Genomic DNA, 13311 nt, shown 5'->3' on the forward strand with positions numbered 1-13311 from the left:
TGTCAACACAAGAAAAACACTAAGTTTTCCTTGCAGGCTGTGTATGAATACGTTATGCTTCTCCAATCGGATTACTGACAGTCTAACTTTTCAAAACTGCTTTGTCTCTGTGAGTCGATCAGATTGCACCTCTATAACTTGTAATAATGTGTATGTCCTTGGAGAAGGCCTGCAGTATTTTTAAGGCCACTAAAAGAAAAAAAGAAAAAGTACGCAAACAAAAACCTTTTGTAGGGACAAGAGGAGAACAGAAAATCCTGCACCTCAGCAGCATCGCAGCTTGGAACAATAATAGTAAATCTGGATCTTTATCAGCAGTCCAAGTGAATCTCTCGCAAATGAACTCTCCCACATATGCTCGGGCGTGCACGGCTGACAGGTGAATCCGTTGCTGATTGATGCCAGCAAATTGTGTTTCTTTCTCTCTTTTTTTCTCTCTCCACAGTCGTTTCAAAGACAAAATGTTGCCTAAGATTGAACGATGTTATGCAAATCACTTTTTTCCCCCTTTCTGGTAACGGTTTTAACTCTGTCAAGCGCTGCTCTGGATAACTTCCACAGGTTTTCATAAACAGACAGCCAGAGATGTTGCTGAATGAAAGCCTAGATCGTGGAATGATTTCAAAATGATTTGAAAGGCTTTAAAATCTCCCTCCTCTTTTTTTTTTTTTGTTTTCAGACGTCCTCATGAGCTCTTATACTACCCGTTCTTGCAGATACTCTCTTCTGGCGCGCTTGCCTGATGCGCAGCGCCGCCCCAACTGGTCCCTCACTTTGACAAATTCTTGGACGTGAGTGGTTCTGCTGAATGGATTTTTTTTTTTTGATTTTTTTTTAACTTGCAGACATGATTCTCTGAATATTTGAGAAATCGAACAGCTTTGCCGCACTATTATCTGCTCTGCAAAGGAGGGCTGCCCGAATTGGAGACCACAATGACACTTTGGTCATTTTGGAGTTGCTTTCTTTTGGCTTTCATTCAGCTATTCCCCATTCACATCAAGTTGGCGGCTCGGGCGGAGATAAGTTTCCCGAGACTGGAAAAAAGATTTCATCCCATGGAGGTAACGTCGCCGACGGGACATACGATAAGAAAATCAGCGGGAATCAAAGTCTCGCTGAAAGTCAATGACCGCAACGAAGTTTTGCACAGGTCTGAAACTGACGGACCCGCGAGACCAAAATATAAACAGGAGGTGAAAAATGAAACCCTGCTTACGAATGGCTCAACGGGAAACAATTCCAAAAATCTCAAAATACCCGACAAAAAGTGTGACAACATTTCGACGGCAGAGATTGAAACGCCCGAAGCCACATTTTCAGTCGGGGAGAGGAAGAAAAGAAGTGTCGGCGTGTCCTACAGCGGAAATGTGGACAGGAGTATCACTGGGGAGGCGCGGAGGTCCGTGAGAACTGTCCATGGTGCTTCCAACTTCAGAAGCGAGTCCCGGCGCACAGGGGAGGAAAGCAGGGGCTCAAACCCGAAGCAGAGCGAGCCTCACCTGGACACCTCCACTTTTGCTCTGTCGGGGGACTCGACGCACAACCAGGCGATGGTGCACTGGTCCGGGCAGAACAGCAGCGTGAGTTTCAGTTTGAAAACCAACACTCAACTTAAGATCGTGAGGGTTTAAAATGCCCTTCACTTGCCTACATGCTATTGCATCTTAAAACTAGATGTTTTTAGAAAACCACATTTTTACGCACGTTTTTCTCAGCGCGCATATTTAACCCCGACAAACACGCACACAACAAATTATATATATTATATTAATTATATATTTTATATATATATATATATATATATATATATATATATATATATATATATATATATATATATATATATATATATATATATATATATATATATATATATATAATTAATACTCATTTTTGTTGTTTATCGTAGATGCCCGCTGGGTGTTTTGAATGCTTTCAACCCTCCTCTTTATCTCTTTCTGCCTTTTTTTTTTAAAGATTTATCCAAAGAAGAATAATTTATTCAACTGTTTGTCACTTGAACTTTAAATTAATATCCGTCCTGGCAAGTAAATTTGACGAGGCACAGAGCTGTGGGAGGGTGCAGGTATTTTGGCAGCAATCACAACACATTAATTATTTATGAAATAATCAAGTAATGTCTCCTGGAGAGGTGTAAGAGCTACAATTAGAATAACTGTGTCCAACCTGGGCCCCTAATGTGACGCTGATGAAACAGCGTCTGACCTTTTAGCAAATTAAACACAGTTTTATTATTGACAGTAAACTCTTGCTTAGTTGATGAATGTTGTTGCTCTGAACGTTTGCTGTCTTGATAAATCCCGATATAACACCACCAGACAGCTGAAATGCATGCCAAGACATTGCTGTATCCCTCCACATTAACCCCCACACCCTCTTGCAAACAAACACACGCACACACACGCATGCGCGCAAACACACATTTTCACTACATTCTGGAACACATGTTGTGGGTACACACGCTCCAGCAACACACAGACAAAGCCAAGGTGATTTTATCTCATGCTTTAAATATGCAGCATGCAAAGATGTTTGCAAGCAGCAGGATTTATCAGGAGCAAAGATCTCCAAACTACAAAGAGCCATGGACTAAAGCTGCTGCTCTACATCTTTTTTTTCTTTCTTCAGGTAACTTAGAACACCTCAGTCTCGTCGGCAAAACACTCTGTGTCAGAAACAATCATTTCATTCCACATTTAATCATTTCCACATCCCCAGTGAAAGAGCTAATATTCCTGTTTTTTTTTAAAAACAGCCAGATCAATTTCTTTTTATAATTCAATCTTTAATTGCTTTTCTTATCTGTTCCATTTTCTGTTATATGGCGCATATTATTATGTTCTCAGACTTTTGCTAAGTCAAAGCATTTTTGAAGTCATACAACCTCATATGTCATTAATAGTGAAATATGAGGTTAGTTTTCAGATCTCTTCACATTGATGACCCCCACCCCCACTTTTTTTCTTTTTCCTGCACAACAGCGTTCACTGGATCTTTGATGAGCTTGTCACTGCAGCCAGTCAACATTTTAGATTTATACAATCTGGACTCCAGTCTGTGGTCCTGAAAGTACAAGTGAAACGGCAGAGCTTAAATTTATGGGGTTTTACGACTGGATGTTAGAGCTCAGGCTATATTAGATGTAAATGACTGATAATAAATTCAATCTTAAAGGGACATTTGAAGGAAAATTACTTCAGTCCTGCGGTCTAGGGTAGTTCTATCAAATTTTCACTTCAAGACATTGCCTGCGATTTGGCCAATATGTCAAATCCCACAGGAAGAAAAATGAGAGAGATGTTGAGGGTGATGGTGAAAAGTGCCAGCAGGGGATCTTCTGAGTTCAGATTTGATAAAGAATCTCATCGTATAAAAACCCTGAACCTGTCCATGAGTCAGTCTTCCAACTATCATTTGATTTCTGGGATTGTCTAAGACATCAAAGCCTGAAGTCATAGCCCCCTGGACTCTGACTTTAAGAGAGATAACATTGATTGGGCTCAACCAGGGGAATAAAACATATAACCCACAAATTCCCTTTTAAATTCATGCTCCTTAACTGTGTGTTGTATTGATTGGTAGTGCATGTGTCTTGTTGCTTAAATCTGTCCTGCATATGAATGGGGAAGGTGATAAAAAAAATATGATTTGTAATGATGCTGTTTTAGTTTGGGCGAAAATTTTAATTGCACAAATTAGGAAAAACGATATTACCAACCTACAACAACAAGTGAGGTCTTCAGAGATATATATAGAGATATAGATAATATATTCAATCTCTGTATCATTTAATCTCAGTGTAAATTAAATTGCTTTGTGTAGGCCATGCAAGGAATGCACCGAGAAGAAGGCAATAGCTCAGGCTTACTCTGGAGGAGCTGCAGAGATCCACTGCTCATGTGAAATAATTTAAAGGCACAACTTTTAGCCTGCACTCCACGAATCTGGCTTTAATGTAAAAGTGGTCTGATGGCTGAATTATTCAAGAAGTGTCATTCAAGTCATGGAGAAGAACTTTTTATGCCACACAGGGATGCAAAAAAAAAAAAAGATTTGTGTGGTCAAAAACAAATGGGAACAATTATCAGCTAAATCCAGGGCAGTCCTGGAAGCGAATATGTTCAAAGTCGCAAATGACTTGAGGCTGAGCCGGAGGTTAACATTCCAGCAGGAAAACAAAGAGAGCCACATCATAGCATTTGTGTTGAATTTCCCCAGTCAAATTCTAGATATAAAACCAATTGAACATTTCTATGAACATTCTCTGCATCCAATCCCACTGAGCTTCAGCTATTATTGCAGAAAAATTGGCAAATTTTTTTGTCTCCACATATACATAAATTGTGGTGTTATACACCAACATTCGCAATTGCAATTGTAGTGAGATATTAAAAAGGGTGGGGAGAATACAAATAGACATCACACGTTTAGATTTTTACTATCAAAAAAATCTTGGAAAGTAAGTTTTTTTTTTCTTTTTTTTTATCTGCATCACAGATTTCTTAGTGTTGGCATGTCATATAGAACCCTATCAAAACCTGTAAACATTTTTGGTTGTAATGCATAACAAAGGTTGCTTTTTTTTTGTTTGTTTGTTATTATTCTCACATAAGTGCTAAACAGCTGTTGCAGCACATATTAAGCTACTTCAGCGGATGCAAAGCCATCCTCCCCTTAAAGGCAGGCGTCTTAGTGTGCAAGCCAGTTGATGATGACCGGGGAGTTTATTGGCAGCCAAATGATTTTGGGCTCCTGATTGACCATTTTTGCGACCGCCTCACAGACAGCTGATCAAACCAGGACGGAGTGTTCGAGGCGAGGACATTAATGAGCATCTTTATTGACTACACATCCCTGGAGCTTCTTCTGTGCGTCCCTGTAAATAATGTTCCTATATAGAAAGAGTCTGATCATCTTTACTGCCCTGCTGTTGGAAACTTGCTTTAAGAGGTGCCAGGCATTGATGAGGCTGGCTCCTCTCCTCTTTTTTCTGTTCTTTCTTTTGAGGTGGAATTAGTCAAACGGATCTGTCAGTTCTGTAATGTTGTCTCTTCTTTTTTTTTTGTTGTGACTTACAGAGAACGAGACAGGCCCCCTGGGTCGTGTTGTCAGAACGCTTAATCAAAACGAGGCCATTATTGTTCCTCATAATCTCATTGGTATAAATAGACAATAAAAAAGAGGAAATGACATGGCCCTGGGGGACACCTGTGTTTAAAACCGTTTCATTACATAGACAGCCATTCCATTTAATGCGCCAGAAATTCATTGATCCATAAAATCAAATGGAATGGGTTCCCAAATCACAGAGGTGTTTGACCAGAATTTGGTTCTGTTACAGGATGATGAAAAGAGCATTATAAACCTTTCACAACCGAGGCATATCAAAAGGCAAAATAGAAGTTTCTTTTGTACTCAAAATGCATATCTTTGATACTGCAAATCAGTTGTAAAATATTAAATGCTTTTCTTGCCAAACATGGGAAAACTCTCTAAAGGTGTTCAGTCAAAGGGTTAATAGTTCCTTAAGGCTTTTATCCATGAACTTTTTATCACCCTCTGGCCCCCCTGCTTTCCATCTAAGGGGGTTTTTGATCCTCACGATGCTTGATGAAAACCAAAAACAGTTCATGCTTTTATATTTGAGTATAAATTACTTTCTCTCTATGATGCACTTTATATTAGTCGACTTTCCCGTACTCTGCTTTTCTTGAGTTTTTTGTCTTCTAATTTATATGTACTTTAATAATAAGTGTTAGCTTCTGATTTTCTTTTGTTTGTTTTTTTGTTGTTTGTAAAGTTACAACTGGCAGCACAAAAACAAATCAAAAATCCTTTTTTTCCCTCCTGCAAGGCATTCTTGTCCTCCACATGCTTGTCTCTGGAGGTGTCAACACCACACACTTGTTCATTAATCCCACTTGTCCTAAGCCTTTAGGGTGCACTGTCCACTGATAGAATCGTAAGACGCTGACGAAAACTGCAGCTGTGTGGTGTTGCTATTTATCCAGTCACTGTGAACACAGCAATCGTTGATATGCGGCTTCAGAGAAGTTAATTCTGTTTTTGTTGGCCAGTTGTGATGGCATCTAATGAGGAGAAGTGACATGTTTATCTGAGCGCCGGGTTTTGCCAAAGGTTATTTTCCACGATTAGTTAATAAATGGCAATAATGCCTTGCAAAAGTATTCAAACCTATTCAACATTTTGTCATGTTGGAACCATAAACTTCAGTTTGCTTAATACAAATGTTATATTATGATTAGCACAAAGTAGGTCATAATTAAGCAATGGAAGCATTGCTTAATTAGATTTAATTGCTATTTTTCAGGAATAACAAGTTTGTTAAATTTATATGCATTTGTGTTGCACTCCCCCTTACTGGACTTGTGTTGACGCCCAATTAAAATCTATAGCAACCTGTTCCTTTCAAAAGTCACTGAATTTGTGAATAGAGGACACTTGTGTGTAACTATTGTCCATAAAGATACAGTCATTAGGTGAAGGCCCTATAAGTTTGCGGTAAGCAAGCAAACCGCATTGTGAAGACTAAGGAATACATCAGACATCGATAACATTGTGGAAAAGTTTAAAACGGGATTTGTGTATAAACAATATCCCAAGCGTTGAACATTTCAAGGATAATTATTTAGTTTAAGATCTAAAAATACATTGTGATGGAGTATTATGTACTATATTTATCATCACTTAAAACCACTGAGTTATTGCTTCAAACAAACATTTATTTAATTGATGAAAATGAGTTATCACAACTTTTTTTCGTTTGTTTCAGTTATTTCTGTTATCAGGATGTACTGTTAGGTTTTACAGTCCAATTGAAAAACTATAGAAGCTTTTGGTTCTAATGTGACAGGACATGAAAAAGTCCACTGAATATAAATACTCTTGCAGCTTACTGTAGTAAAAGTTATTGATGCCCAATTCAGGAAAAGTTTAATTTTGGTTGGGGTTTTTTTTGTGTGTGTGTTTTTTCAACAGAAAAATAGTTTAATGACACTGAGGTCAAAGTATACGACCTCTCTGCCTTGATTTCAACCTTGTGCATTCATTTTAATAGTTTAGAAAAAGAGTTCACGAGTTCAGGATTCACAAGATTTAACCTAGCTAGCCAGTTGACACAATCATTGGTGTTACACACTGAAAATGTATTTTGTCGCTCATTAAAATGGCTAATCGTTATAAGAATAATCATAAGCCAAAACTTATAACCGTTAATTAACCAAAAACAACAATCTTCTAATCACTTAGCATTCTGAGGTCCAGAAACAATTCTTCATTAATTAAGGAAACCTCTTGTTTTGCAGTTTGGTTTTTATAATGACTGGGTTTATAATGACAAGAGAAACAGCAACACTCTCCTAAAAGAGTGCAATTAGTTTTCTTTGAGGTGCCTACAACTTTTTTAAAACTACAAAAGTTTTGTTGGTTTTTGTTGTTAAAGGAGGTCGGCTTTGGATTTCTTCTGGAGTCCTTTTTTTTTTCAAATAAAAAATGTGGATACCACAGCGATTTTATTCTTTGGTGCTCAAGATGTGTCTGCTCATAAGTAAACATGGTCATAGCAATTGTTGGTATCATGTAGAGTTCCAGTGATTGTAATTGAGTCACAGCAAATTGGAATCCCGCCGCTTCAGTACCATTGTTTCTTTATTGAAACTGCCTACCTTCACAGTGGGATTTGACTTTTTTTAAATTGTGGTAATAAATCATAGTTATTCAACTCAGCAATGAGCTCTTTTAACCTGAACTATGGCCTCATCCATAAAATAGCCAAGAACATTGCTGTGAGGAAATGTGTTTGCTCATTATAATCTTTGAATGTTTTTGACTATTAGTCACACTTACATGTTTCTGATGATCACAATTATTTATATCACGCAAACATAATGCAAGTAAAAAAAAAAAAAAAAAAAAAAAAAAAAAGAGTTTCCAACAGGAATTTGAAAGTAGTTTGCTAACATAGCCCTATTTCAAATTGTTGATACAGAGCAGCTTGCTCTGCAAAATAAATACATAAATAAAATCACAGATTACCTGGATGTCCTTAATCACATTTCTTGAATTTTAACTAGTCATGTTGAGGCTTTATTTGTATCTGATGCAGCCTAGTTAAATCATAAAATAACAGTGACTGACCAGATGAGTTCACTGGCCTGATTATGATCACTTGCTTGAGGTATAAGGTCAGTGTTAAATGAGGGGTCAAACAAGAGCGGGGATATATAAAATCTACTTTCGTGAGCCTCCAATCATGTGATAATATTATTCCCTCTTCAAAAATATACCTGGAGTATATGTACCATGATTCTTTCTTTTTTTTTTTTTTTTTGAAATACTTTAATCTCCTATAGCAGATATGCCTAAATGCTTGCTCACACAAAGCACCGCCTATTCTTACAAAGCTCCTCCTTCAGATCTGCAGTCCCCAACCGAGCTTCTGCCTCATAGAGAATCCTTTCTCCACACAGCTCCTACAGACTAGCAGCAGCAGCGACTGGCTAACACCTGTTGGAACTGTGAGACTGCTGAGCTGCTCATAGGAATTACTTCTCAGTCAAACCTAAGAACAGGATAATGAGAAGCATTGTTGTGCTGATGTGCTGAATGCAGAGTATTGAAAAGAGCAGGAGCTTTTTATGGAGAACTTTAAGGCATCAAATTTACTATGTCAAATTTCTTTAGTTGTGTTTGATATATGCAGCCTTTACGTAACAACTGAAGGTAACACAGTTGCTTAATTGTCCTTTAAAATGGTGCTTTGTGCCTAGAAACGACGTGATACCATTCCTTTAATGGGTTAGCAGCAAAAGACAGGGCAAAAATGGCATCAATGTGCTCTGAGGTAAAACTGCTTTTTACCGAAAGAACACAGCGTCCTGTCTCATTTTTTTCTAGGGAAGTGGTGCTTTAGGATTTTGACGACTTGACATAATTGACAAAGAAATTATTTCTTGACATAATGTCTCTCACAAAGAATTTTCTGAGGAACGACGTCTGGCTATTAGTTTTTAACCTTATGCTTGAGAGTACTTTCAGCTAAATCAGTGCAGATTCTGATCAGCAGGTCAGTGATGCAAAGCAAACAAGTCCAGCTTGAAATAGTTATAAAATAAAAGAAGAAGACTTGTTAGCAGTTGTTGCTTTCAAGGGTGGCATAACAGACTTGTTGTATTTTCTCAGACTATTTCTTATTTTTCTCTTCAGTGTGAGAAAATTTAAGTGAATAAAAGAATGCAATCTAAAGAGAATTACTAGTTCATGTATCTCAAGCTTTAATACCAAAATCTTATAACATTGAAGTTTCGATCTGATTAACCAAAGTAAACCACCAATCTGTAGAAACCTATAGTTACCAAAGTCAAGTTTTTTGGCATAGCACATCAGAACAACATTGCAGTTAAAAGTACCAAAGAAAAAATGTAAAAAAAAAAATATATATTTTAGTCTCCAGGGTAATTTTCAGGGTTAGGGTGATTTTGATTTTGTTTTTGTTGACACATGCTTGACAAGAAAAATAGAGGAGAGGGAATAGTGTGTGCGACCTTCAGCTTTATTAGTGACAAACAAGCACTTAGTGGTGGGTAGGCAGCTTTGCTCTAAAACACCCAGTTTCATCTGATGGGCTTATGTGCCTCTGTTCGTCTCCGGCAGTAAGCAATTACTTCCCTCTTCTTTTACCTTGGACTTTCTTTAACTTCCAGGCTCACCGCACCACTGTCTTTACCACCAGCCCCACCTCTTTCAAAAATAATATACACAGAAGATTCTTGGTTAGGCTTACAACATTTTAAGCATGACTTTAAATAAGTAAATTACATAAGCTGTACTCTTTTCACCAACCCTCGCCAGTGGACATGTTGGCGCAGAAGCACATGTCTTCCTCAGGGACGATAGATATGCAATTGTGGTTTCCAGCAACTTGAAATAGTCATAAAGTTTTCAAGTAACTAAAATGGTATTTTCATAAGGATCAGACTGATCTTATGAGTACTCAAAGTAAAATCTTTCATATACGAGACTCTTCACGTGGATTCTGTAAAAAATGAGTATTTTTCATGCTGAAATGAATCTGAAATGTTCTTTTGCAATAGAGCAGAACGTTGTAGAGACGTGTGCAGCAGTTATTAATGGCTATTGCCAGCTTATTATGTTTTTCTTGACATTATGATGGTTTTTAATCTATTTTTATGTTAGAAATAATTATTAATGCTGCGGTGACAAACAGAGTTGTTTTTCACAGCTTTGTGAGTAGAAACCAATGCCTTGCCCAACCCTTTTAATCCTTTGTCTAGTTAACATTTCATGGAAGGCTGCTCCTATAATCACTGTTAGATTAGTGGTAGGTCACTTGCACTGGCATTAGTTGAACTCGGCCATGTGTCTTAAGAAGAGTTTATCAGAAGCTACCAAAAAAGGTAAAATTAGAACATCATATGTTTCTTTTTTTCATTTCAAGTTTTACTTTATATCACATTAACAAAAAAAAAAATCACCCCTTACAGTAGAAATAATTCAGTAAAATCCCAGTTTTTGCTCCTCAAAAGACATGCATGTGTGCTCTTTTTCATGAATCATTTGTGCTCAGGGACCATAATGCATCCCATCAACATATCCTCTCAGCACTTCCTCAGCACTTACAATTTAGCTGTGCCTCACAAAGTGCATTTTAAGCAGTAAATACAGAGTTCCCATCAGTTTCATATTCAAGCACACTGACATTGCTTGCCTCTTTCTCTCTCTCTCTCTCTCTCTCTGTGCACCACACACACACACACACACATACAAATACACACACACATTTTTTATCCATCACATTTAATCAAAGAGACAAAGCGGGTGCAGAATCATATTTGACAGTTTTGCATGTGATTAATTAGTTTAATAGCTGTTGCAGCGAGGAAGACACATAGTATATTTGTGATTAGTTTATCAAAACAAATTTATGCATTTTCTGATTGGGAAAAATCATAAAACTGAAATCCCAATTGGTTGACAGCTTCATTAGTCATCGGGAGACTTTGTCTACACACACTGCCCCCCTTCAGGGTGAAAAACGTTGCGCCTAAAGGTCACAGCAGATTGTATCTTTCTATCCAGATATCAGGCAACCTAAGTGAACCTGGTTTAGCAAGATTAGGTGCCGGGAATCACTACTCCTTGAAGCAGCATATTGCCTGAAGCAACACAGCAGCTACTATCATGTTTAAAGATGACTGGAACTGTTCAGGTGGCAGTCAGCTTAAATAATGGCACGACTTGGCAGCTTACAGTGACAGGAATGTATTAGTTGCAGGGTGGAAAATGGCTTTTCCTATCTAGCGAGTAACAAAGGACCCAACCTAAAGTGCCACACGCACGGTGCAATCAATGGAAATGATGGAAAACTTCCAAACAGAAAATGGCACATTTAGAAAACAGAATACTCACTCATTGGATATCCTGGAACCAATCCTTTAAAACAGCCGGTTGGCTGTACCATAATAATAATAAAAACAAAAACAAAACAGAGTTATTGTCTGGCAGGCTGCATCAATAAATGAATTAATTTTGATTACAATTTTGGCAGAACTCATGACAGAATAAACATAATCTTTGCAGAGGTCAGATTTGACAAACCTGCATATAATTTACATGACTTAGTGAATGAGTTGAAACATGATGGAAGTGTCATCAAAAAAATTGATTATATAAATCACAAAACAGAATCTAATTATATTTTGGCATTCCCTGAGCTGCAGCAAGTAACATTTACTTGCTAAATGTGTGCCAGGAGCTTCAGTTTAGAACAAAATGTATGTGATCACATGAGTTTGAAGCTCTTTTCCATCAATTTAAGAGGAGAATGCAAAGTGAAAGACAAACTTTTATTCCCAGGCGCGTTTGATCAAGAATTATTATGTGGTATTTTCAAAAAGTTTTATTTTAGTTCTCATTCAGCAGTATTTCTTTATTATCAAATATGGAAGGAAATTGTGGTATTTTGTTTCGTTTGTGCAGAATCAATGTGCCAATTATCCATCAGTCATACATTTTGTAGTAGATATTTCACATCTTTTGACTTAAAAAGTCAATTAGTGTTTCAAAATTGGAACTTGAATATCAAAATCGTTCTTTTTTCATAATGTCTTATTTTTAGGAATCAAACATATGTATGCATTTTTGTGTTCGTGTGCAGAGCCGCCACAGACTCAGGGGTTATATGATGAGCTAAAAATTCATATACTCTACTTGGGAACAAATAATGTCCCTGTGGCCGTGTTGGAGGGATTATTACTGCTACCGCTGCTTTTTTCCACTGCTGTCTGGGGGATATATTGTATTCATTTTTGAATATATTCTTATTTATTTCAGTCCTGTTTCCAGGATATGTCACTCGATCAGAGTCATCTTGTTATGTTAGTCATATAGATTCTCTTTTTCTGTGTTGCCTGTCTTCACCAAAGTCAGTCTATTTCTGACACTTTTAAATATTTATATATATATTTTTTTACGATGTGAAAGGCCAATAGCTGTTGATACAGATCATCTGCCTTGAGGTCCAAACAGCTCCAATTTGTCTCCATTTTAATGAAATTTGATTCAGTCTAAATTAATTTATATTATTCCAGTGCATTTCAGCTCAGTATAGTCAGTTTGAGAATCATATCTACTTACAAAGAGTTCATTCCTTCCTTTTATGGTACAGTGCAGTGAAAAAGAAGTTGACACAGTATCCAGTGGAACATTCTGAGGGAGCAATATAGATGTCTTGGTTTTGTACTGTATTCTTTTTTTCTAGAAAGCCCCTGTAATATGAGCTTTGATTATTAATTATGCATTTCAGTTCAGCTGAGTTCATTTACATAGGGTTATTTCAAAACAAATATTATGATGAAGTCAGCAGACTAGTAGTAGCTGCCAAAGGAAATTCAGTGTTTCTCAACAATCCAGGAAAATATCTAACCAAGATTCCAGGTATGTTTTAGATGAGGGAATAATACTATGACATCACTCAAAACTCAGGTCAAATCTAAAAGATGTTTTTACATAATACCCCAATTTAACTACTCAGATTAGTTTAAAAAACCTGCAGCAGATTGCATCGAGTCATTGACTTGCAGCCATCCACTTGCACCAATTAAAAGCTACTGATTAAATAAAAAGTATATTAGTCATTTTAATAATATCAATATTGTCAAATCCACAGAAAAATATACCAGATATATTGGTATATTAAAAATGAAAAATAAACATTAAAATGTGCTTTTTTCTGCTGTTCATCTAACC

General features: G+C 37.0%; 1 protein-coding gene across 2 annotated transcripts in view; it reads left to right on the forward strand.

The window, feature by feature from the left end:
* Positions 1 to 784: 784 nt before the first annotated feature.
* Positions 785 to 13311, forward strand: part of sorcs3b (sortilin related VPS10 domain containing receptor 3b) — a 60411-nt gene continuing 47884 nt past the window's right edge. For both annotated transcript variants that reach the window (XM_055029344.1, XM_055029346.1), the window contains exon 1: positions 785 to 1583. In XM_055029344.1, coding sequence (XP_054885319.1) covers positions 936 to 1583 — 648 coding nt within the window. In that variant the 5' untranslated portion in view covers positions 785 to 935. The remainder of the gene's footprint in view (positions 1584 to 13311) is intronic.

This window comes from Poeciliopsis prolifica, unplaced genomic scaffold, assembly GCF_027474105.1.
Source record: "Poeciliopsis prolifica strain line A6 unplaced genomic scaffold, Auburn_PproV2 SCAFFOLD005, whole genome shotgun sequence".
Lineage (NCBI taxonomy): Eukaryota > Metazoa > Chordata > Actinopteri > Cyprinodontiformes > Poeciliidae > Poeciliopsis > Poeciliopsis prolifica.